Source organism: Phacochoerus africanus, chromosome 3 (assembly GCF_016906955.1).
Source record: "Phacochoerus africanus isolate WHEZ1 chromosome 3, ROS_Pafr_v1, whole genome shotgun sequence".
In the NCBI taxonomy this organism is placed as follows: domain Eukaryota; kingdom Metazoa; phylum Chordata; class Mammalia; order Artiodactyla; family Suidae; genus Phacochoerus; species Phacochoerus africanus.
This window is the reverse complement of record NC_062546.1, coordinates 185,947,941-185,973,782: the sequence shown is the minus strand read 5'-3', so window position 1 is coordinate 185,973,782 and position 25,842 is coordinate 185,947,941. Positions and strand designations below refer to the sequence as shown.

Below are 25,842 nucleotides of genomic sequence, written 5' to 3'. Positions count from 1 at the left end.
GAAACTCCAAATGCTGCAGGGCAGCCAAAGAAGAAAAAAACAAACAAAAACTCCCCCAAAAAACCCGTTATTGCTAAAAATGGCTAACCATCATCTGACAATGTAGGGCTGCCACAGACCTTCAATTCCTAAAAAATACCACATCTTCAGAGTTCCCATCATGCCTCAGTGGAAACGAATGTGACTAGTGTCCATGAGGATGCAGGTTTGATCCCTGGTCTCACTCAGTGGGTTAAGGACCCAGCATTGCTGTGAGCTGTGATGTAGGTCACAGATGCAGACTGGATCTCCTGTTGCTGTGGCTGTGGTGTAGGCCAGCAGCTACAGCTCCGATTCCACCCTTAGCCTGGGAACCTCCATATGCCTTGGGTGTGGCCCTACAAAGATAAACAAACAAACAAACCACATCTTTGAAGCACATTAGAGTGAAGTACAGTAAAATGAGATATGCCTGTAGCTCTAATCACTTTTTTTGTTTTGTTTTGGTGGCTATGGCATTCAGCAGCTTGATGTGGGAGTCTCAGTTCCCAGACCAGAGTTTGAACACGGGTGAGGCCAACAGGGATTGAAGCCCAGGCAGTGGCAGTGAAAGTGCTGAGTCCTAACCACCAGACCACCAGGGAACTCCCTTCAATTACTTTCATGAATTAAAAACTGGTGTCATGAATGAAATATCGGCATTTTTAGCAACATGGATGGACCCAGGAATTATCATGCTAAGTGAAGTCAGTCAGGCAATTGAGACACCAACATCAAATGCGTTCACTGACATGTAGAATCTGAAAAAAAGGACAGAATGAACTTCTTTGCAGAACAGATACTGACTTTCAAAAACTTATGGTTTCCAAAGGAGACAGCTCTGGGGGGGGGATGTGCTGGGCTTGTGGGATGGAAATCCTATAAAAGTGGATTGTGATGATCATTGTACAGCTATAAATGTACTAAATTCATTGAGTAATAAAAAAAATTAAAACAAAACGCACAAACTGGTGTCACTTGTCAAAAACATTGACCCCGCAAAGGTAACACAAGGCAACTGAAATGATGCTATCAATGTTTAACTCAAGATAATTGCCCAACTAATCTGCCTACCTTGAGTCTGGCTCTTTGTTGCCTAGAGAGGTGCCAAAGAGAGACCAGAGCCAAGGCCTTGCCCTTGAAGTGTATTCACCATGGTCCTGTGCCCACGTAAACCATCTCCCTGCGGCCAGCAGCACACCTGTGTATCTCAAGCTTTGGCAAACACCAAGGTAAGCAAATCGTAAACCCTGGATGGTAGAGGATATATTTATAGCGCTGTTTCTGCCCAAAGCTCTGCCCAAAGTGCAGTCCCTCCGAGTCAGCAAGGGCTGTTACCCAGACAAGAAAATGGAGCCAGCAATAAAGACAAGCCCCCTGAGGGATCAGGCCTCCGTCAAATCATTCATTCATTCAACATTTATTGAGCGCCTACTGCGTGCCAGGCACCGTGCTAGGCGCAGAAATACAGAGATGCATAAGATACAGTCCATGCCCTGAAGGGTTCACAGTCTCGAAGGGGCGACAAACGTGTAAACAAGTAAAATACAGTGTGATAAGTGCCGCAAGAGAAGCATTCACAAGGAGCAGAGGTAGCCTGGAGGGGGAGGGGCATGGAGGCGGTCTTCCTGGAGGAGGCGGTCTTTGAGGGGGATTGTGAGAGATGAATAGGTGTTTGCCAGGCAGACAAGGCAGGAGGAGCAGTGAGAAAGGCATTCCAGTCCGAAGAAAGAGCATGAGCAAAGGCACAGAGGCATGAACCTGCAGGTGTCAAGGGGCAGGGAACTCTATTCTGGCGGTATTGCTAGAGTTGGTACCAGAGGCTGTGGCTGGATAGGGAGGCAGAGGCAGGATGATGAGGGGAAACTGAGGGAGGGGGGCATCTCGGAGACTCTCTAGAGGTGAGCAGGGTCCAAGGGAAGGCTCTGACCCAGAAAGAAAAGGCTCCTGGCTGACCCGCGGTACACCTGCCCAAAGAACATCTGAGGCCAGAGGAGCTGAGCTGAGGGAGGGCTGAGCCGAGGGGAGGGCCCAGGCCTGGGGTCCTAGAAGCTGCCACTCACTTGAGAGCTGTCTGCTCCTGGACTTCTGATTTCCTTTCTCTGCGGCGCAGACCCCCCCCCCACTCCCGCCAGAATGGGGCCAAGGGCCCAATGAGAAAGGACATGGGAGTGTCCTTGGCTAACTGCAAAGGACCAGATGAATGTCTTCCAACTAAAAGAGGAAAGGGTTGAGATTAGAGCAGGAGTTGCTAAGAATACGGGTCATAATGAGAAAAGCACAGTGACCCTGGCGGACAATGGCTCTCTGTCCCCCGGGGAAGGAGGGGCCCCACTGGCCCAGGGCAGAGCCGGGCCGGTGGGCAGGTCTAGGCCAGCTGTGCAGGGAGCGTGTGTGTGCCCAAGACGGGGGCTGCAATCCCAGCCTCCTGGTGTCTCTACAGCCTGAACTCAGATTTCCTTGGCAACCAGGACCCTCTCCCTTCCAGGCTGTAGGGGAGTCACTGAGGCAGAGACTGTCCACAGCCAGGCTTCCAGCCTTTTCCTCTCTCTCAGAGATGGCTCTGTTGGAAAAATGCCTTCGTGGGCGCTGGATGGGGGCAGGGCAGGGAGGCTGGGGGGAGGGGCAGTGTCTCAGTAGACCAGAGCCCAGGTCCCCCTCTGAGGGACCGCTTTCCCAGGGCACCTCACCTCAGGGCCACTCTAGGCGAGTGAGTTTTTTTCCCAGCTCTGGGGTGGGGGAGGGGAAGGGAGGGACGATGGACTCAACCTCTTCATGGCTCCGGCTGCCCTGAGTGAAGGGGCTACAGGGAGAGTGAGGCTTCCACGTCCTCCCTGCCATGGCAGGAACGGGGGAAGGGAGGAGGGGACCCTCCCAGTTAGCTCTGCCCTCCCGGACTCAGCCTCACCCGGTGGAGGCTCCGAGTCTTCGCTCAGCCCCCTTCCTCTCCGTCTCAAGGTCTCACCGCCTTGTCCCTCCTCTTCCCCCCACCCCGACCAGCGTCGGGGAGTGGTGCCCACTGACAGGCCGATGGAGGTGGTGGTGGTGGTAGTGATGAGAGGGAGGCGGTGGTGTGGGGGATGGGCAGCCTCCCGCTGTGGGGGGTGGGCTGCGCTGGGCTGGGCTGGGGTCACTTGCTCTTGTGTAGGTCCTTCAGCTGGCGGAGCTTCTCCAGGAGCTGGGCCCGTGAGTAGCCATCGTCGCCCGTGGGGCCTGGCCCTGGCCCCAGAGCCTCCTGCAGCACCAGGCAGTGGGTCCTCAGGAACGGGTTATAGGATCTCTCCTCCCCCAGGGTGGACGGGCACTGTGGGAGCAGAGGCACCCCGGGTTGGCGGGGAGGATCTGGAAAACAGACCCAGCAAGAGAAGCCTCCCCACCCCCAGCCCCATCCCGGGGTCCTGGAGTTCCCACTGGAAGGCCCGGGTGCCAATCATGCCAGAGCTCTGGGGAGGGGCCTGAGGAGCCTGAGGGGCCCGCAGGTGCCAGCTCCGCAGAGAAGGGAACCCCTCCCGGACCCCCCGCCCCGCCCCACCCCGCACCGTGCTCCTGCGCTCCATCCGCTGCCTCTGCACCCACTGCATCTTCCTCTCCCGGGCCAGGTTCTCAGGTTCCACCACGCCTGCAAAGCCCAGGTTCTCCTCCGCGTACTCGTGACCTAGGGATGGCCATGGGGGCCAAGACGCAGGACAAAGAGAGCTTGGTGGTGGGGCCAGAAAAAGTCCTCCCCATCCCCAGGCCTGCGGGGACACCCAACCACCGGGCGGAGGAGGGGCAGTGCTTCCAGGAAAGCCCCAACCACGCAGAGCTGCTTCTCTAAATGTGGGCACAAGTCAGCCACAAGTGAAGAGGCGGCTGGGGGGGAAAACCACCAAACCTGAAGCCAGGAGAGCTGCATTCGAGCCCTGAGTCTGCCTCCGCCCAGCTGTGTGGCCTCAGTCAAGTCATGGCACCTCTCTGAGTCATCATTTTCTCCTTTGGCAAGTGGAGAAAATACTAATGCCTTTAGAATGTTATGTGTTCTCAGTGCCTGGACCAGGCCTGGTGCAGGTTAGGTGCTCAGTGAAGCATGTGTCCAATGAATATATGTTCTGAGGATTCAATGAGATGTTAGTCCAAGTGTTTTAGAAACTATGGAGATGCCACGTCCACGTGCTTATGGATGTACGTATGGATGGCTAGTTGGTGTATGGGCACATGGGTGATGGACGTGCCCTGTGTGGCTATGGATGCAGGCAATGATCCATGCAGAGTGGAGTTAAAAGCTTCTCTTCTTTGCTCATTAAGCAAAGGTTACGTTCTTTCTTTTTCCTTTTCTTTTCTTTTTTTTTTGTCTTTCTAAGGCCGCACCCACAGCATATGGAGGTTCCTGGGCTAGGGTTCCAATTGGAGCTGTAGCTGCTGGCCGACACCACAGCCACAGCAACACCAGATCCAAGCCATGCCTGTGACCTACACCACAGCTCACGGCAACGCCAGATCCTTAACCCACTGAGCAAGGCCAGAGATTGAACCTGCGTCCTCATGGATGCTAGTCAGATTCGTTTCTGCTGAGCCACGACGGGAACTCCAAGCAAAGGCTATTTTCTGTTCTAGGCTCTAGTTATGAAAAATCAGCCATTCCTTGGGGATGCTCTCTGAGGCCTACATGCCTCCCAAGAGGCCTTGGGCTGGCTGTCAGGGGCAGTTGTCGTGAGAAGAGCCAGAAGTCCAAAAAGAAGGGAGTTCTGTCCCCACTGCTAAAGTTGGCTCCCAGAAGCCACTAGAGGTGGAGCTGTGTCACCTTTGGGCAAGGAGCGGGGTTGGCCAAGACTCTAGGGAAATATGGGGCTGGGAGAAGAGGGAGGGACACCTTACCAGGCCACAGCAGAGTGTCATCCCCCAGGCCTAGCACGGTGTCCAGCGAACTCAGCATGGTCTCTGCGGTGCCCTCAAAGGTCCGTCCTGGCAGGGTCAGAGGGTACGTATAAGGTACAAGATAACACACTAAGTACATGGAGAGGGGTAGGGACCAGCTTGTATGGCTGGAGCTACCCACAAGAACTCAAACCGTGCCCCTGTCATGCCCACTCTCCAGGCATCTCTTCCACACTGGGAACTGGGCCCAAATATTCACCCCCAGTTGAGCCCATTCGAAGGCCTCCATTGCACATATTATTATTTGCTTTTTAGGGCTGTACCTGCGGCATATGGAGGTTCCCAGGCTAGGGGTCAAATCAGAGCTGTAGCTGTAGGCCTATGCCACAGCCACAGCCACAGCAACACAGGATCCAAGCTGCGTCTGCGACCTACACCGCAGCTCACGGCAACACTGGATCCTTAACCCACTGAGCAAGGCCAGGGATTGAACCTGCGTCCTCATGGATGCTAGTCAGATTCGTTAACCGCTGAGCCATGATGGGAACTCCCCATTGCACATATTAATGTGCGGATGCAGAGTGGGTGCAGAACCTTCAGGCTGAGTTCTAATGGCCCCAAGCCTGGTCGGTGTAGGGGTGCTCTTTTCCATGGACCACTTCTTTCTCTGCCTGTGCTGCTGCCTTTGGGACTCCGTGTAGCCCGAGACCTGGGATCCCCCCACCCACAGGTTCACCCTCTCATGTAGGGGTTCTCAGGTTTTTGTAACTAGCCTTGCCGGTCACTGTATCAGAGAACCAGGCTCCACCCAGTGGAAACAAACACCATTGGAGGTCTGTCCTCAGTTACAGGCATCATCTCATTCTGTCCATCCCCTGCGGGAAGTCGTGAGGATATTAAAAAAAAAAATACCGAGGTAACAAAGGTGGGAGTAACTGCCAAGGCAACACGTGTGCTGAAACCAATGTTTTCATGCATTGCAGGGGACCGTGGCTGTTCTTGGGCCCCTGCCCTGGTCTCTCTCCCTCCTTCCGGTCCCCCCTCCTCCCTCTTCCCTTTTGGGGGGACTCACCACAGCCAGAAAGGAAGAGCAGGTCCCCTGAGAAGAGGCAGGAGGGACCCTTGTAGGGCTCCCCATCCAGCAGGTAGACCAGATGGCCTTGAGTGTGGCCGGGGGTGGCCAGAGCCCGGATCTGAAGCCGTCCCACACTAACCACATCTTGATGACACAGGGGACTGAGGAGCAAGGCAATAGTGGAGAAGGCACTAGACCTTGTGCTATGTCCATCCTCCCTCCCCTGGCCCACTCAGGCCCAAGGGGATGGGTGTTTTGAAGAGAGGGGTTCCTCCACCAGAGAGAGAAGATGCCCCCTGTGCCCAGGGCTTCAGATCCAAGCCCTCCCCTTCCTCTGTTTTTTGCTTTTTGTTTTCCCCTTTTTAGGGCCACACCTGCGTCATGTGGAAGTTCCCAGGCTAGGAGCTAAATCAGAGCTGCAGCTGCCAGCCTATGCCACAGCCACAGCAACACAGAATCCAATCCCCATCTGTGATCTACACCACAGCTCGCGGCACCGCTGAATCCTTAACCCACTGAGCAAGGCCAGGGATCAAACCCGCATCCTTATGGATACTAGTCGGGTTCTCTGAGCCACAATGGGAACTTCTCCCCTTCCCCTTTTGGGGACTATGGCTGGATCATTTGGGAGATGGGCAGTAGCAGTCTTCAGATCTGCTCTTTAAGGCCAGGAAAGGCATCAGCGAAGATCCAACTGCTGATACCCCTGCAACACACAACTGAAGGATGGGGGTGAGGGGAAGGACCCACGGGGTTGGGGGTGGGGGGTAGGCAACCCATCCCTGGGTCAGGAACTTACTGGGTGAGGTAGGGGATGCCATCCTGAGGGCTCCCGTATACCCGACAGTCCTGGTGCCGCCGGCTGAGGTCACGGTTCCCTCCACTGTGGTCCCTGTAGGATGGCAGAGAGGGACGGAGGGTTTGAGGGGCAACCATACTGGGCTTCCCGGCCTCCTTCTTCCCCAAGCAATTCCAGGCCTTTGAGCCCTGGGACTCGTGGCTTCGGGACTGAACGAAGCTGCCCAGACCTCTTTAGGCCTTTGTTCAACGCATCCCCCTGCCCAGAGTGTTTCAACAACTTGCCACCCCTCCCCTCATCATCGACCGATGCCCACTGATCGTCTGGACTCTCAGCTCCAGGATCATCAGCCTCTAATTCCTCCAAGTGGTTCTGATCTTACCCCACCTGGTGCCCCTGCCTGCACACCCCGTGCCAATGGCCACAGTTGTTATTGTTTATTATCATTGTACGCTTTCACGCAGGGCTATCTCTCCTCTTGGGCTAGAACCTCCTTGATGGAAGAGATCAGAGGTTTGCGCATGCCTGGTGCACATGCCTAGTAATGGAAGATAAATGCCTGCTCTGCCCTCCCTGGGAGCTTCGGGAGCTTGTTAAGTGGTGGGGTGGGAGACCCGCCCCTCCCCCTCTTCCAGTGACGCCATGAGGATGGTGCCCACCCACCCTGACTTCCTGAGCCCCAGCCCAGTCCTGGCAAGCCCCGCCAGGCAAGGGCTGGCCAGGGAAGAGGATCTGCATCCAGATCTCCCACTTCAGCCCCTTACCAGTGCTTGTGGGTGCAAAGAATGGCCACCAAGGTAACGCCCTCCTTCTCAATGGAAGCCTGGGAGAGAGAGGAGGTGGTGAGACTGAGGAGCGGGAGGCAGAGGGAGATGGGGTGTGGGTGCTGATCGGAGAGGAGAGCAGCGCGGGCAGAGATGAGGGAGAGTGGGGCGCTGGAGCCAGAGGATGAGAAGCGGGTGGGGAGGCGAGGGCTGGGGAAAGAGGGGCAGCCGAGCCCGGGCTGGGCACTTGGGAGAGGGAGACTCAGGGAGGGGGTAGACTCACAGACACACAGACAGACACACATGGAGATAAGAAATGGGAGGGAGGAGTTCCCGTCATGGTGCAGTGGAAACGAATCCGACTAGGAACCACGAGGATGCAGGTTCGATCCCTGGCCTCGCTCAGTGGGTTAAGGATCCGGCGCTGCCGTGAGCTGTGGTGTAGATCATAGACGTGGCTTGGATCTGGCGTGGATGTGGCTGTGGCATAGGCTGGTAGCTGTAGTTCCGAATTGAACTCTAGCCTGGGAACTTCCGTATGCCTCAGGTGCGGCCTTAAAAAAGCAAGCAAAAAGAAAAAAAAAGAAAGAAAGAAAGAAAATAAATGGGAGGGAGTGATGGGGAGACCCAGACTTGATAGATAGAGATAAGGAGGGAAGAGTGAGGCTCCGGAAGGGGGCCAGAGAGTGAGAGGCAGAAGGAAACTCTTTGGATCCCCAGCCCTGAGTCAGCACTGCTTTCCCTCTGGCTCTGATTCCCTCATTGCTGCCCAACCCGACACCCGGCCCGAGCCCTGGCCCGAGCCCTCCCGAATGCCAAGTGCCGTCTCTGTGAGTCTCTGTGTGGGATGCACATGGAGGGGGCTCCTCCCACTGGCTGAGGGCAGGGCAGCCTCTCTCTCCAGCAAGGAGCAGCTGCCAGGCCCCGAGGTGACTCCGCGTCCCCTGCCCCCATCCTCCCCTCACCTGGACGGCCTGAGGGTCTGAAGGGTCCACAGCCACAGCCAGTCGGGCCTGGGTGTCGATGATGAGGTAGCTGTAGTTGTCCGAGAGGACGGGGATGGGAAGCACCTTCACTCCTGGGGAACAGAGATGGGCTGTGGGCAGGTTGATGGGGTATGGAGCCCGGCACTCAGGAGCATGAGAAGCAGAGTAGACAGGGAGGGTGGGTGGGCGCGGCCAGGGGCGATGCTGGCACAGGGCAGCCAGAGCTCACCATTGAAGAGGCGGGGCTGGGTTCTGGAGTGGCCTTTGGGGTAGCGATTCCGAGCCCTTCGCAGCTGCTGGCGGTAGAAGAGGTACCCGAGCCAGGTGCGGGTGTACAGGCTGTACCTGCGGGGCGGGATGTGTGTGCTCAGCCCTGCCCCCAAGCCTGGGCCCTCTGTGATGCCCAGGCCCCACGTCTCCACTCCCTGGGTCACCTGCTGAGTCACCGCAATTCCACCATCACTTATCCTGTGCCCACTATTTGCCCTGCTCAGCACTCAGGACAAGGTGGAAGATGAGACAGACCACCCCCCCTCCCCAAATTCACGGCTCACCAGGGAAGATGGGAACTGAGGCATTCACAGAAGAGACCCAAGGGGGAGGGGTTTCTTCCGTTTAGGGAGTCGTGGGAGTTAGGAAGCTGAAGTGAGGTGGGAACAGTATTTCAGGAGGAGCAGTGGTGCATCATAGTCATAGGCAGAAGTTGTGGGGGCCCAGATTCCACAGCCCCATCCCAGCGTTTGAGACTCCGCTGGTCTGAGGCAAAGCCCGGGAATTTGCAATTCTAACGAGCTCCAGGCGATGCCCCATGCCTGATGCCCGTGCTGCTGGCCCAGGAACCTTAACTCTGAGAACCACTGGGGCAGAGAAAACAACAGGCCAAGGCTCAGAGGCAGCAGACAGCAGGGTTTGTTTGGAAATAGTAGAAAGTTCTGTTTGGCTGTTTAGTGGAGGAAGCAGCAGAGGTGAAGCTGGGTGGGCAGAACGCACTCCCTCCCTCCCTCCACCTGTCACTATTCCAGGCCATCCGAGGCTACACAGTGAAAGCGGACACAAGGAACAGAGGGGACTTGCAAGTGACAGAGTCCTCCAAATACAGGATGCCAGCAAGCAGGGCTGGCTTCACAGGGGAGCGACCTGGCAGTCACAGGCGACCTTGGCCTGATGCTCTGCTGTCACCATTTTGAACTTCTTAATGACTTTTCTTTTTGAATTTGTGTCTTGTGAGTGAAGTCTGATGGGATGTGCACTAAGCGGAAGTGGTCCACACAACACGTGACTGCTCCATCCTCTGCTGCCCTTGACCCCGACACACTGCATTTGCAATGGCCATGAGAATGGAATTCTGGTGGAACCGTTATATGTGGGAATTCAAGGCTCACAGTGAGCATACATCTATGACTGAGGAAGGGGGTGGGAAGAACAGACACAGACTGTCCCAAGAGGCCACTCTGTGGGTTCAAATCGGACTTTGCTTCAAATGCATTAAGAAGGCAATGGTGTTCTAAGAAACAAATGACCAAGGAATGCCACCTCGTCCTTTCTTATCATGCTACGTCCCTGTATGATCCCACCTTTGAGGCTGCAAATGAAGCTCCTACAGAAAGAAAAAGAAGCAACTGATCTGTCCTTTTCCTTCCAACTTTCCTCGCTCATCAGTAAGCTGAAGGCAGAGAGAGTTGGCGGAATGTGCATGTATCAAGAAGAGAAATAAAAACAGCTGAGTTAGTTCTGTGCCGTATTTCCACTGTTCTGGTAAGAACATAGCACATATCTGTGTACAAGCTAGGAAATGTGAATTCTGGAGTTTAAGTATTCTGCATATGAGTTAAATGTTCTTTTTTTTTTTTTTTTTTTGCTTTTTAGGGCCGTTCTTGTGGCATATGGAAGTTCCCTAGCTAGGGGTTGAATTGGAGCTATAGCTGCCGGCTACGCCACAGCCACAGCAACGCCAGATCTGAGCCAAGTCTGCAACCCATGCCACAGCTCACGGCAACACCGAATCTTTAACCCACTGAGCTCACGGCAACACCGAATCTTTAACCCACTGAGCTCACGGCAACACCGAATCTTTAACCCACTGAGCAAGGACAGGGATCAAACTTGTTCTCAAGAATACTAGTCGGATTCATTTTCGCTGAGCCAAAATGGGAACTCCAAGTTAAATGTTCCTGTATTTGCATTAAAAACTGGCATTGCAGAGTTCCTGCTGGGGCATAGTAGGTTAATGATTCAGCTTATCTCTTTGGAGGTGCCGGTTAGATCTCCAGCCCCAGCCCAGCGCAGTGGCTTAAGGACGGGCATCACTGCAGCTGTGGCAAATGTTGCGGCTCCAGCTCAGATACAGTCCCTGGCCCAGGAACTTCCATATGCTTTGGGGGCAGCCAAAAAAAGAAAGCCAACAAACTGACATTGCATGGTATATAATGAGTGGCATCATTCTCACTAATAACTTATTTATTTTTAATTTTTAATTTTTTTTGTCTTTTTGCCTTTTCCAGGGCCGCTTCCTGTGGCATATGGAGGTTACCAGGCTAGGGGTTGAATAGGAGCTGTAGCCACCAGCCTACGCCAGAGCCACAGCAACTTGGGATCCAAGCCACATCTGCGACCACACAGCTCACGGCAACGCCGGATCCTTAACCCACTGCATGCTACTAATTTAGATTTTCATTTTTCTCTGCCCAGAGTGACATTAAGTAGAAATTAAAAACATCACGGCAAGTCGAGAGAGAGGCTGGAGAAGAGAGGAAGGGTTTTATATTTTAGCACCTTACATGGCATCTCTTTCTTGCTTTCTGAGCGAGAGATTCCAAATTCCATTTTATGCTGCGCCCTGAGAAGTACGGCAGGAGCTGTCTCAGGCCTTGTACTCTCAGGAGGGCGATTGAGGCTGGGAGGAGCTGGGTCAGTCGGTGCCTAGTGTTATACCGCAAGGCAGCTGGAAAAGGGGGTGGGATTCTGGCTGATTAAGTCTGAGACAGAAAAGTCCAGGTGAGGGTGTGAAAGAAGGGCCCTAAATCCCTATGAGGGTTTGCTGTGTCCGTGGGGGGGGGGGGGGGAGGGGAGGGGCAGATGCTCTTCAGGCCCCTTGAGATTGATTTGTCTGCAAACAACTTCATCAAAACTAGGCACGTTTCAGAGTTCCCACCATGGTGCAGCGGAAAGGAATCCAACTAGGAACCATGAGGTTGTGGGTTCGATCCCTGGCCTCGCTCAGTGGGTTAACGATCTGGCATTGCCATGAGCTGTGGTATAGGTTGTACACGCAGCTCAGATGCTACATTGCTGTGGCTGGGGTGTAGGCCGGCAGCTGTAGCTCCGATTTGACTCCTAGCCTGGGAATCTCCATATGCCACTGTGGGTGTGGCCCTAAGAAGCAAAACAAACAAACAAAAAACCAAACTAGGCACGTTTCCATGACAGTTTGGCAGAAACACTTTAGCTAAAGGTGAACCATTTTGGTCCCTGATCTGCATGCCCACGTCCTCGTGGCAGTTGGGAATCTGGGCACATTCTGCCATCCTTTGTCTTTTTGCTTGTTTTTCACAGGCCCTCTTTTTCTTTTATTTTTATTATTATTATAACTATTATTATTTTGTCTTTTTAGGGCCTCACCCAAAGCATATGGAAGTTCCTACGCCAGGGGTCAAATCTGAGCTGCAGCTGCCCACCTAAACCACAGCCACAGCAAGCCAGATCCGAGCCACACCCATCTGTGACATACACTGCAGCTCATGGCAACACCGGATCCTTTAATCCACTGAGCTAGGCAAGGCCAGGGATCAAATCCATATCCTAATGGATACTAGTCAGATTCTTAATCAGCTGAGCCACAACAGGAACTCCTGTTTTTATTTATCATCGTCATTGTCATTATTATTTAGAGCTGTTCCTGTGGCATATGAAAGCTCCCAGGCTAGAGGTTGTGAATTGGAGCTGCTGCTGCCGGCCTGGTCACAGCAATGTAGGATCCCAGCTGCCTGCACCACAGCTCAGAGCAACACCGGATCCTTAACCCACTGAGCAAGGCCAGAGATGGAACCTTCATCCTCATGGATGCTAGTCGGCTTTGTAAACCACTGAACCACAATGGGAACCTCTATTTTATTTTTAAGTCCATTTCGGCCACTTCGTGCTTTCACTCCTCCCACAATGTTCACTGGGGCCTTGAGGTTAGTCCACTCTGGGCACACAATGCGTAGGCAGAGTGCCTGCCCTCTTATATTCTAGGGGGACAGAAAGGACAGTAAACTTACTGGCAAGTGAAGATGGCAAAATAAACAGGGCAAAAGGACAGGGAAGGAGAACAGGAGCTGCTATTCTAGATCTGGTAGTCACCGAAGGCCTCTGAGGAAGTGACATTTCCAAGAAGTAAGGGGACAGGGCGAGTGAAAATCCGGGAAGGATCAAGATTGGGCGAAACCAAGAGAGAGAGATATAACCTCCCCCGCCCAGAGGGAGGGTGAGAACTGATGGGAACTGCTGATCCTCTCCTTTCTCCCTGTCTGACTGTTGGAATAACAAAGATTTGGCACAACAGGGAGTTCCCATCAGTCGTGGCTCTGTGGTAAGCGGTAATGAATCCGAATCCAAATCCGACTCGTATCCATGAGGATGCAGGTTCAATCCCTGGCCTCGCTCAGCGGGTTAAGGATCCGGCATTGCCGTGAGCTGTGGTGTAGGTTGTAGATGCAGCTTGCAGCTCGCCAGCATTGCTCTGGCTGCGGGGTAGGTGGGCAGCTACAGGTCTAATTCGACCCCTAGCCTGGGAACCTCCATATGCTGCGGGTTTGGCCCTCAAAAAAAAAAAAAAAAAAGATTTGGCACAACAGAGATGCCGTTGAAACAACCTAAATATCCTGGATTGGATTCTAGACCAGAAAAAGAACATTAGGGGATGATTGGCAAAATTTCCATAAAGCCTGGAGCATAGTTCATCATTCGCATGGACCTTAATTTCTTTGTTTCGATAAGTGTACTATGGTTATGAAAGATGTTATTAACATTTGGAGGAGCTGGGTGAGGGGCGCATGGAAATTTTTGTACAAACTGTGCAAGTCTGAAATGCTTTCAAAAAGAAAAACTTTTAAGTGATAAATAGGAGTTCCTGTCATGGCTCAGCGGAAGTGAATCTGATTAGTATCCATGAGGACACAGGTTTGATCCCGGGCCTCACTCAGTGGGTTAAGGATCCGATGTTGCCGTGAGCTGTGGCATAGGCTGGCAGCTGCAACTCTGATTCCACCCCTGGCCTGGGAACCTCCATGTGACATGGGTGCAGCCCCCAAAAGACAAAAGATAAATAAATAAATAAAATAAAAACAGTAAATAAGTAAATAAAATCGCCCTTTCCTCTGTGCCCTGACACACCTTGCTTCCACACCCAGAGTCCTATTCCTGATTTTTTTCTCTTCCTAGGGAGGCTTATGGAAAGTGCAAGCGCTCTGGTATCAGCAAGTTCTGGATTCCAGTTTTGCTTTCTTTTTTTCTTTTTTGCCTGCCCCGAGGCACATGGCATTCCCCGGCCAGGGATTAGATCTGAGCTGTAGTTGCCACCTAATCCTCAGCTGCAGTGACACTGGATCCTTAACCCACTGTGCTGACCCAAGGATCGAACCCATGTCCCAGAGCTTCCAAGACACCGCCAATCCCATTGCGTCACAGTAGAAATTCCTGGGTTCCAATCTTGGCTCATTCTTGCTCTGAGACCTCGGGCATGTCAACGGTCTCAGGTCAGGCTCCTTATCTATAAAATGGTGATGCCACGACTGACCCCTGCAGGGCTGTGTGAAGATTAAGTGACTTAAATGACAAATTCTCCAGAGCCTGATGGGTGGAAGGTGTTTAGCAACTGCTGTTTCCTTCCCAAATCCAGCCGAGCACCCCTCACAGCTGCAAGAACATAGCTGTCCACATGTGGGAGGCTCCGGCAAATGTTCCCTGACTTCCCAACAGGTCAACATGCATGAGGGCAGGGACTCTGCACTAAGAAGCTGCAGGAAACAAGGCTCTGCTCTTTCATTACCTCTACCCAGCCAATATATATATTTTTCTTTTCTGCTTTTTAGGGCTGCACCTGCAGCATATGGAGGTTCCCAGGCTAGGAGTTGAATCAGAGCTGCAGCTGCCAGCCTACACCACAGCCACGGCAACGCGGGATCTGAGCCACGTCTCCAAACTACGCTGCAGCCCATGGCAACTCTGGATCCTTAACCCACTGAGCGAGGCCAGGGATCAAACCTGCCTATTCCTGGCTACTAGCCGGGTTCGTTACTGCTGAGTCACAACAGGAACTCCTACCCAGACAGTATTTACTGCATGTGCTGGACAGGGCACAAGGCAGATGGCTCCCTGCCAGCCTCGTGAGAGGAGCGGCCAACAGACACCAAACCGGAAAACAAAACAATCAACAAGTGAGCAGTTAATTTAACGATCGTGGGAAGGGAAGATGTCTTACTGCAGAAGGGCTCAGGGAGGCCCACTCTCCGAGGGCGAGGGCGGTGCTCAGGCTGGGAGCAGACAGGTGGGGGAGCCAGCAGCACAGATTACCTACACAGGCAGGGGCAGAGCACCGACGCCCCCGAGCAGGCATGAGTTCTAGAAGTTACCAGCAGGCCTCAAAGTCTCCAGGCTGGGACAGAGGGGGTGGAAAGTGCCAGAGAAAGAAGGGGTCAGCAAGGCGATCAGGGGGGCCGGGGGGGGGGGTGGAAAAAAAAAAAATGCTGGCAGGTTTTAAAGTGGGGAAGCATATGCTCAGACTTCCCTTTTTCAGAGCTCGCTCAGCTGCTGTGCAGAAGGTACCGAGAAAGGGAGCGGAGTGGAGGTTGGCAGAGGGAACCCAGTCACTCGCTGGGGGAAGTGATGAGGGCCTGGGTTAGAGGGGTGTTGGAGATGGAGAAAGGCGAGGTGGCTGCCAGACCCGAGACCTGTGCTGGCGGGGGTGACCCTTGTGGGCCTGAGGTCTGGATCACTGTGCAGAGCAAGGGGGTGGGGCCTGAGGACCTAGTGACACCGAGCCACTCTCCCCAGGCCTGGTCCTTTCCTGATAATGACTTCATGACTCTCTCAAGTCCCTGGGCTCCAACTCCTCCTCCATCTGGTGGTTGGCCATGTCACAATCACGGGTCCCTAACTGTGCTTGTCAGCTCTTCCTCCTACTGCCTCTCTTTCTGGGAAAAGCCCTGTAAGCCTCCTAGTTACACAACTCACATGCCTTTAATCCATTGCCTGGCACATGCAGCCCAAAGAGAATTCCTCTCAATTTCTCTTTCTAAACACCCTCCCCCCAACATGGGCTCACCCGTGGGAACAGGCCCCTGAAGCTCTTAACTAGGCCTTTAGGAAAACTTCTTTTATCCAGCTCTCTGCCTCTGAACCAAACTGCAAACCATGGGCAAACATTTCAGTTCCTAAAGCACTGCCTTTGTGTCCTGCTCTTGCTCAAATGCCTTCAAGTGGCTCCTCACTGCTGATGGGACTTGTCCAACCCCCAGTCGGGCAAGTCTCTGCCCCTCCCCCATGAAAACCCCGTGTCCCAAGGGTGAATAAACAGACCCCTCTAAATATCTGTCAATAGCACTATGGGTAAATAAGCAGTGACATATTCAGACCACGGAAAACCACACAGCCAGGAAAGCAAATGATCTAGAACGCCAGCTCTCAGCCTGCACCAAGTTCAAACACATAATGTACCACAGAGAAAGCAGCCTGACAGTAGTATTTATTTAAAATGCCAAAGCAGGAGTTCCTGGCGGAACTCCTGCAGTGTCAGAACGCAGGTTTGGTGCCTGGCCCAGCACAGTGGGTTAAGGATTTGCCGTTGCCACAGCTTTGACGTAGGTTGAAACTGTGGCTCGGATCTCATTCCTGCTCCAGAGAACTCCATATACCATGGGGTGGCCAAAAAAAGAAAAAAAGAAAGAAAAAAAAAGCCAAAGCACACAAAGCCATCATTTGCATTGTTTAGGGAGACAGATGTATGTAGTGAAAGAATCCAGGCAGCTAAAGGCAGGGTCAACATGCATATCAGCCGGCTTTCCTCAGGGGCAGGGAGGAGGTGGGCTGGGGAGACGGTCGCTGGGCTTTACAGGGTCTGTAATATTTTCTTTCTTTCCTTTATTTTTTAGGGCCACACCCTCTTCATATGGAGGTTCCCAGGCTAGGGGTCAAATTGGAGCTGTAGCTGCCAGCCTACACCACAGCCATGGCAACTCAGGATCCGAGCCGCGTCTGTGACCTACACCACAGCTCACAGCATCACCGGATCCTTCACCCACTGAGCGAGGCCAGGATCGAACCCACATCCTCATGGAAGCTAGTCCGGTTTGTTACCGCTGAGCCATGATGGGAACTCCATTATTTTCTCTCTAAACTGGGAGGTGAGGGGAATGTCATAGCAGCTATCTTCTTTTGAATGCCTGAAATAACTCATTAAAATTTCAGAACTACCGTCCTGCCTGGCTCCTACAGGTCTCAGACTGAAATACCCCCCAGGCCTTTCTTCTTATTGGAATCCTAAGCATCCTCCAGGGCTTAGGATTCAAATCTGGCTCCTGATTATCTTGGCAGAAGGCTGCCTTCCCCTGCTCCACTGGGAGCACTCAGCCGGTCCCCACGCCTCCAGGAGGGACTGAGCCCTTCAGTGGCTGGGCCTTATCAACCCTACCTGTCCCCTTAATCAGCGCCACGAAGCCGGCAGACGGTCACCAGCCTGCTCCTTGGGGCTCTTCTGCCCCCAGCACCAGCCCAGCACAGAAGTGGCACGAGGAAAGGCCAAGCATACAGGTATGAAAGTGACAGGGCACAGACTGTCCACTCTGCTGCCCCACCCATGTGACCCCACGCCAGGCTGGCAGACCCAGTGGGAGCATCTGGGGCCCAAATTACAGCCACCCTGCCCCTGCTCTCCCCTCCCCACCTCACCCGCCTGCTTTCAAGTCCTGCTCCTCTCCTGGCTGCACCCACACACGTGGCAGAGCAGGGTGCTCTGCTAAGCAGATCACCTAGACCCAAGGGCACGGGTGGGGCTATGTCACTGGGGCACAAAATCCCAACTTCCCCCGCCCCGGGATCTGGACTCAGGGCTCCCCAGATGGAGGAAATTGGGGGAGCACCAGACAGGGGGCTGAAGACAGATCCATAGTCCTAGCTCTGCCCACACAGGTTAGAGCATCGCTCGGGAGCTCACGGGCCTTGTCTTTAATAATAATGACCTTTCCCACGGCTTTCCTAGGGCCCACCTGCAAACTAAGTGCCTCCCTCAGTAGTCTCCTATGATCCTCTAAGCAATAGGCAGGGACAATGACAATGACAATGAAGCCGAGAGAAGTGGGAAGGGATTTGCTCAGGATCTCGGAGCAGTGAGTGGTCAGGCAGAGAATCACCCCCAGCAGCCTGACCCTGGAATCCACACTCTTAATGGATAAAATCCTCCCTAAGCCCCAAATAAGGGGGTGGGATGAGCTGAGGAGGGCTGAACTACTTGGGGACAGTCCCAACTCCTTTGAGGGCCTTTGCTGGGAGAACTGATGTGTCAGGGTGGTTACAGTGTCCCAGATACACAGCCCAGTGTCTGGCCTCTGGGACCTCCTGGAGCACTATACTAGTTTTAGTCCCTTTGAGACACAGACCCCTTTGAGAATCTGGTGAATGCTGTGAATTCTCTCTTTGACATTCATGACGTTTTGCCGAGGACCCCAGAGGGCCAGAGACCCCCGGGGCTGTCAGGAGAAGATGCCCTCAACAGGAGAATCCTGAAGACCCCTTTCAATCTAGGCTCTGAGAGTCTCCATCCTGGACTCATGACCGAGTGGATGGTTCCATGGGGAGCATCGCGAGTCAGATGAAGAAGAGAATTTAAGATAAAAGATGGGAAAATGCAAAAGTGCATGTGTCCCGGGGAAGAACCTTGGCCCTTCTGTCTTCTAGCCTCCCATGTCACTGGGATGTCGCCAGCCCTGGTAATGGGGCCTCCACAGCTTCCTTTCTTCTGTTGCCCCAGGCCAGAAGCAGGAACTCACTCGCCAAGCCTCAGTTTCCCTCTATAAGACCGAGTTCCTTCTCTCTGAAAGAACCACTTAGCCCCGAAAGTTCATGTGACTTACAAAATGACATTGACCCTTCAGGGCTAATGTGGGATTCAAACTTCCTGCCACAGGGTTCCCAGGCAGGGTGAGAATGTACCAGAATGCCTCCGAATGACCTGGGGGTGTGGGGAAACGCAATGATTTTGACCTTGTCCTCTTTGGCTTACCCCCTCTCCCGGATTCTGATTCAGCAGTTCTGGGGCCCGGAACTACCCACTGTCACCTCACCAAAAAGAAAAGAGTTTCCTGATTGGCCCTCTGGGACCCAGGTGGGAGACAGAAAAACCGATCTGCAGGGCGGGGCTGGGGTGGGGGCAGCTGGCCTGGGGCAGCCTTGAAGGTGCCTGCTGGTCCCTCCCTATGGGGTCTGTGACACAGAGCACCCGCCACCCCAAAGGCATGCCTTTCACTCCTCGCCTCACTGAACCCGTGTGTGGCTTCTCTGGCATCTGAGTCTAAACCTCCAGCCCCATGGGAGGCCCCATGGGACAGCTGGGGACAGTGAGACACATGCCTCCCCCACCCCCTCCTCTTGGCACGAGGTAGTGAACACACAATGAAGCTCTTCTTCTCCCCCTCCTCCCCCGGGCAGTCTCACCAACATTGGTGGCCCTGAGAGAGGCCTGAGGGCTGGCTGTCCCAGCTAGGCCCTGACCCCAGACTCTACCCACTGGACAGCAAGCCCAGGCTGGGAGGCCTCTGGTCAGGGGGGGTGTTTTTGGCTTCTCCTCTCATGCCCCCCGGGACTCAGCTTGGCCAGGCTTTGCATCTGACCAGCAACAGGTAATCTGTATAAAACCAAACCGGACATGGCTGTCTGAGGGCCCAGGGCCCTGGATGGCCAGCGGGACACAGAGTCCTTCTGGAATGGGGCCTGCTCTGAGGCCTTTCAGGAACAAACTGAGCTGCTTCATGTTTTGCACTGTCTCAAAACTGAGGAAACTAAAGAGGATAATGAGACAGCGAACAAGGCCGTAGAGGGTGAGAGTTTCCTGAAGCTGCCAGCAGGCCTGGGGGTAGGGGACAACTTCCCCATGCCCAGGAGAGGGGCAGTGCCTGCACCAGGGCGCAACGTAGGCCTGACTGGGAGACCAGGGGCCTGTCTCCATACCTAGCCGCATGGGTGTGGTCCTCTGTGCCCTTCACCCATCTTCCCAGAGGGAGGAGTTGCCGCTGGGGTCTCTCCGGGACGACCAGAGGCACAGTCATGGCTGGCGGCATCTTTGCCCCGTCTCAGTCCTGGGCAGGAGGCCTGGACTATTTCAATCGCCTTGCCTGAAATCCCACACCACCTGCCCAGTCGAGGCCCCTGGGTTTTTTTTGGTTTTAGTTTGGGTCTGTTTCTTCTGGCTCCCCCACTCTGCTCTCACTCACCCCCATCCCAAGGGGTCCTGGGGATCCTCATGGATCCTAGTTGGGCCCTCTGGATTTAGTCCTATTCCCTGGGTGAGGTCTGTGGGACTCCAGTGGGGGGGACCACACCTGTGAACACCTAATGCAGGAACCAACCAAGAATACGCAATGAGGAGTTCCCTTTGTGGCACAGCGGAAACAAATCCCGCTAGGAACCATGAGGTTGTGGGTTCCATCCCTGGCCTCGCTCAGTGGGTTAAGGATCTGGCATTGCTGTGAGCTGTGGTGCAGGTCACAGATGAGGCTCAGATCCCGAATTGCAGTGGCTGGGGTATAGGCCAGCAGCGGTAGCGCTGATTCGACCCCTAGGTTGGGAACCTCCATATGCAGTGAGTGCAGCCCTAAAAGGCAAAAAAAAAGAATATGCAATGAAAGCTCTAGGTCACTATAGCCCCAGGTCACCCTGGAGGCAGAGATGAACTTTGACTGGGGAGGCTGGGCAAGCTTCGAGGAGGATGGCACTTGAGCCAAGCTTTTTATTCATTCATTTAACGAGGGCCAGTTCTGTGCCAGGCACCGTTTTGGAAGCTGGGATACAGGAGTGAAAGAAGTTTCTTCCTTCATGTGGCTCATATTTTGGCTGGGGGAAAAGACCCAAAACTAACAGACAAGGTGACATACAGGATGTCATCTGGTGACAGGTACTGTGGAGAGTAATAGAGCAGGGTAGGATAACGGAGTGCAAGGTAGGGGCCTTGCTGTTTTTACATAAAGTGTAGGGAAGGCCTCCCATAAGGCGAAATCCTCCCCCCCTCCTTTTTTTTTTTGCTGTTCAGGGTGGCACTTGGGGCACATGGAGGTTCCCAGGCTAGGGGTCAAAGTGGAGCTACAGCTGCCGGCCTACACCACAGCCACAGCAACGGGGGATCTGAGCGTCATCTGAGACCTACACCACAGCTCAAGGCAACGCCAGATCCTTAACCCACTGAGCGAGGCCAGGGATCAAACCCACAACCTCATGGTTGCTAGTCAGACTCATTTCCACTGCGCCAGGACAGGAACTCTGAGAGGTGACACATTTCTGACTTAAATCTTAACAGTTGCATTCTGGTTGCTGTGCTGAGAGTAGCTGGGGGCACCAAGGCCAAAGGGAGCTATCACTTTGTGGGGAGTGGTCAGGTGAAAGGTGACCATGGGTTGGCCCAGGATTGTAGCCGTTGAGGTGGAGGAAGCGCTCAGATTTTGGATGTATCTTGAAGAGGAGCTCTGACGCAACTACATTGAAGATACATTTAAGGTAGGGAGGTAGGAAGGTCTAGCAGACGCGAGACAAGGGTAGAGCAAGAGCAGAGGGCCTGGGGAAGATGGGACCGCCAGGTCTGGAGGGGGTGTGTGGGGGGGCAAGGCCTGCCAGGGGATAGGGGCACCTACTGGGAGCCAGGCAGCCGCGGGCTGCTGTGGATGCTGGTGCTGCAGCTTTCCAAGGTCCTAAGGCCTGCAAAAAGGAAAAGGACCCTCCCTGCCCCTCTCCTGTTGTGCTGTGCACAGCCCAGCCCACTGCCTCTCTGTGGCCTTTATTCTGCCATGAGCAGGTGGGTCATTCACTCGAGGGCCCTCAGCTCAGGACTCTTGCCACCCTTTGAAATCAAGCCAGCGGTCCTCACTGACCCTGGAGAAGGGGTTTCCTCTTGCAGTAGAGCAACCAAGGTGTTTGTTTTTGCTTTTTAGGGCCATACCCGCGGCATATGTAGGTTCCCAGGCTATAAGTTGAATAGGAGCTACAGCTGCTGGCCTATACCACATCCGCAGCAACACGGGATCCAAGCTGCATCTGCGACCTACACCACAGCTCACTGCAACACCAGATCCCTAACCCACTGAGCTAGACCAGGGATGGAACCCACAACCTCATGGTTCCTAGTCCGATTGGTTTCCACTGCGCCACGACAGGAACTCCCAAGCAAGGTTTGCCCTGGGATAATTGGTTTTACTTGGGTCGGGAGGTTCCAGAAAGATCCTCTGTGCCTAGGAATGAAGAGGGGGCTTGTCCAGAAGGGTGGGAGGGTTTGTCAGTGAGGACTGTCCATCCACAGAGGCTGGCTGCCATCCACCTTCTCAGCTCTGCAAGACAATCCTGCACCGCAGGCATGCACACACACGTGTGCACACACATGCAGGAGCCAGCCTAGTTCCCCATACACCCCTCCTCCCACTCTGCAAGCAGAGGCTCTGCTCAGGGCCCTGTTTCTGCTCAACCTCCCCAACTACCGCTGAGAAGGCAAAGGGGCAAAAGGGAAACCGAGGCATGAGGCTGGGGGCACATGATCTTGGTCTCCTCGGGCACCCCCCGTCACTCATGGGGAACCTGTTACACCCTGTCTCCAGCCAGTTAGGGTCCCTGCTCATCTGCTCGTCTCCTCCACTCCTTGAGAACAGCCACCAGACTCTGCTCATATTACTGTTGCCACAATCCTGACCCAGGGCAGATAGGGGTTCACCGAATGAATGAAGGGATGTGGGATTTCCTGCTGGGTGAGTGGGCAGGATAGGCTTGGAAGACAGGAGTAGAAATATGTAAGAAAGCTCCAGAAGGAGCCATGGCCCAGAGCCAGGTACCCTCTCTCCTCCCCATGCCCCACACTACAGAATGAGCAATGGCTGACATTTCTTGAGCACTTACTGCAAGCCAGGCCCCGTGTACCTATATGCACAATTTCACTGGACCCACACAGAAGCCCTGTGATGTAGGCACTATCACCATGCCCATTCTACAGGTGCAAACAATTGAGGCCCAGAGAGGCTGAGTTATTTTTTCAAGGTCACATGGCTACCAAGCAACAAAGCTAGATTTGTCTGGAGTTCCTGTTGTGGCTCAGCAGTAACGAACCCAACTAGTATCCATGAGGATGCAGGTTTGATCCCTGGCCTCGCTCAGTGGGTTAAGGATCGGGCATTGCCACGAGCTGTGGTGTAGGTCACAAATGCAGCTCAGATCTGGCATTGTTGTGGCTGTGGCATAGGTTGGCACCTGCAAATCTGATTCAACCCCTGGCCTGGGAACTTCCATATGCCACAATTGTGGCCTTAAAAAAAAAAAAAAACCCAAACCCCAGATTTGTCTGATCCCACATTTTATGTGCTTAACTATTACACACACGGCCTCCCAAGCCCTGCAGAGTCCCAAATGTGTGTGTGTCTACCTCCGATGAGCCCAGCTCAAGACTCCATCGTGCCCAGTTAGCGTCATCCGAGACAGTGGTGCTTATGTTTGAAAAAAGAAAGCCCTCTCGAACATTGTCAAACACCAGCGATTACTGTTATTAGCGGTAACATCAACAAACACTGCTCTCCCAGCCACTGCATCCTCTCTCCATTGTCCGCTTTCCAGTCCTCATAGAATCCGCTACTGTGGTCCTCACAGCCGTGTCTAGGGTGGAGGGTGCCCAGGCACGCAGTCCCTCCCTGTCATGCCCTGCCCTATCCCGTCCCCCTCCCTCTCCATCCTTCCTGTAGGCACCCTTACAGCAGCAACACCTGCCCATTTCCCGAAGACTGTTTCCTTTAACACCCCCACTTCCCCCTCTTTCTCTCCCCTCCACCCCGCCAAGTCCCTCCCTGCAGCCAGCCGCCTCTCCCCAAGGGACTGGACCGATTGTTTCCCACACCCTGGAGGGGCAGGATCTGGGATTCTGCCAGGCACGCCCTTCTGCTCTGCAGATTTAGGGGGTTGATTCCAAAGCAACCTTGAAATCCAGCCACAGGAAAGCCTACAGGAATACTGAATTCCAAAGACTATTCTCTGAGAATTCCAAGTTTGAGCATTAGGGAACACTCAGATCCCAAGTTCTAGGAATACCCAAACCCTGTGGGTTCTGAGGTGGCATTCTTGGGACTTTTGATCTCAGGACTTCTGATTCCAGTCCCTTTTGGAAACTTCTATTTTTCTTTTTTCTTTTCTTCTTCTTCTTTTTTTTGGTCTTTTTTTGCCTTTTCTAGGGCCGCTCCCGCAGCACATGGATGTTCCCAGGCTAGGGGTCTAATCGGAGCTGTAGCCGCCAGCCTACACCACAGCAACTCGGGATACTGAGCAAGGCCAGGGATCGAACCCGCAATCTCATGGCTCCTAGTTGGAGTCGCTAACCACTGAGCCACGACGGAAACTCCAGAAACTTCTATTTTCCACTTCCCCAGGTCATTTGTATGACTTCATTATTACCAATGTGGAAAGTTAGAAGGAGATTTTTGAAATTCCTCCCCAAATAGAGCTATAAAATTCCCAGAAATTTTGCGAAGAGAAACTTTAAAAAAAAAATTTCAAAGGTGAAGATATTCAAACGTGTTAATCTCATTATTTTAATGCTATTGGCAGATCACTGGTGACTTAGAGCATTATCGAGCATGCGACTGATGTTTGGAGCTATTAGAGATGTGAATGCCCCCAAAGGCATGTAAGACACCCCCCCCCCCCCCCGCCTTTCCAGTTTTATCCTCCACTGGGCCCTTATATCTCTATTTCTTAGAGGGAGGGTGAGTAGTATCCTAGGTGTGAAGCTTCTGGGAAATCTGGGGTGGTGGGGAGGGAGGAGGGGCGAGCTGTATAATATCTTCTCTGAAACTCAGGAAATTCCCAGCTTAGGTCGTCCCACAAACCTGGCCTGCAGCCAGGGCTCCCAGTTTCAAGCCCAGAATCACTGTCCTTAAACTGGGGCTTGAAGTCCTGGCCCCTGGCCCTGCTGGTTAGCAAGAAGAGGCTAGAGGCCATAGGGAGACTTCTTGTGGCTCCCTCCCTGCCTCTTCGTGTCTCCGTCGTCGCAGAAGGGACCTAGTTACCACCTTGGCCTGGCTCAAGGAGCAGGAAAAGTAGGGGGAGAGGAGGAGTGAGGATTGGGGTGGGGGTGGGGTGGGGGTGGTCATAAAGGAGAAAGTCATTGGAGGTCAGTGAACCATCAACCAGTCAGGCTGAGGAACTGGGCTCGGATTTCACAGCCTGGGGCTTCTGACACTGGCCGGGTTCGCGGGGGTCGGGGGCGGCGGGGGGGGGGGCTCTGAAGAAAGGGGCAGACGGATGGACAGAGTTGGGAAAGGAGAGCTTACATGGAGCGGTGGGGAGCTGAGAGATGGGGAGAGGGACAGGACACACGGAAGGAGTTGGTGGTTTCAAGTGACACAGACGATCTGAGACATTCCTTCGCTCTCTCCCGCACCTGTCCACCGGAGGAAATTAGAGGGTGGGGGAGCCAGGGCTCCTGCACCTGCTCTCTTTTTTCAGCTTCCTTGTCTCCAGCCCCTCATCGGGCTCTTTTCTCCCGTGGTCGTCTCAACGCCCCCTTTCCCTGGCTGCCCTGGCGTGCCCCTGCAAACCTCCTTCCTCAGCCCAACCCAATTTTCCACCCGCCAACTTCTTCTCTGTCTCAGCACCCCCATATCAGTGGCTTCTCCAGCCCGTCTCTCCGATCACTCTTCCCTGACCCTCGATCCCCCAGCCCCCTAAGCCCTACCCCCGCACTCCGCCTCAGTCCCCCTTCCCAGCGCACCCGCCTCTCCGAGACCCGCATTCCGCCGGAGCCCCACACGAACCCGATTCGGAAGAGCAGCCGCCTGCTACGCGCCATGAACAGGCCGCGGAGGGTCCGCCGCGCTCGGCAGCTGCGGGGGCTCAAGAGCAGGACAACGACGAACAGCAGTAGCCCGCAGCTGGTGACCCACAGCCAGGCCATGCCGGGGGTAGGCGCCCGCGGAGGGCCGGGGGGCGGGGCGGAGCGTTGCTAGGCGACGGCTCAGCTCAGGCCCCCAAGCGGGGAACCTGCGGAGTTGGAGCCCCGCCCGTTGCGCTGGCGGGCTTGGGAACTTGGGGGCGTTCTGGCCCCGCCCGGCCATTGACTCTCGTTCGAATCCACCCACTCGC

General features: G+C 54.1%; 1 protein-coding gene across 1 annotated transcript; it reads right to left on the bottom strand.

Annotated features, from left to right (window-relative positions):
* Positions 1-1,414: 1,414 nt before the first annotated feature.
* Positions 1,415-25,842, bottom strand: LOC125123542 (probable hydrolase PNKD). Its single transcript, XM_047773476.1, has 9 exons — positions 25,515-25,842; positions 8,726-8,841; positions 8,476-8,588; positions 7,511-7,569; positions 6,747-6,839; positions 5,945-6,108; positions 4,873-4,959; positions 3,558-3,673; positions 1,415-3,322 (listed from the first exon to the last, which is right to left on the bottom strand). The coding sequence occupies exons 1-9, from the start codon at positions 25,652-25,654 to the stop codon at positions 3,149-3,151; spliced, it is 1,062 nt and encodes a 353-aa protein (XP_047629432.1). The 5' UTR covers positions 25,655-25,842; the 3' UTR covers positions 1,415-3,148.

Excerpts from the sequence above, each read along its gene's own strand:
- LOC125123542 (XM_047773476.1), bottom strand. The coding sequence starts at position 25,654 with ATGGCCTGGCTGTGGGTCACCAGCTGCGGGCTACTGCTGTTCGTCGTT. Across the intron at positions 7,570-8,475 it reads CAGACCCTCAGGCCGTCCAG|GCTTCCATTGAGAAGGAGGG; the intron begins GTGAGGGGAGGA and ends TCTCTCTCCCAG. Across the intron at positions 6,840-7,510 it reads CTTTGCACCCACAAGCACTG|GGACCACAGTGGAGGGAACC; the intron begins GTAAGGGGCTGA and ends GCCATCCTACAG.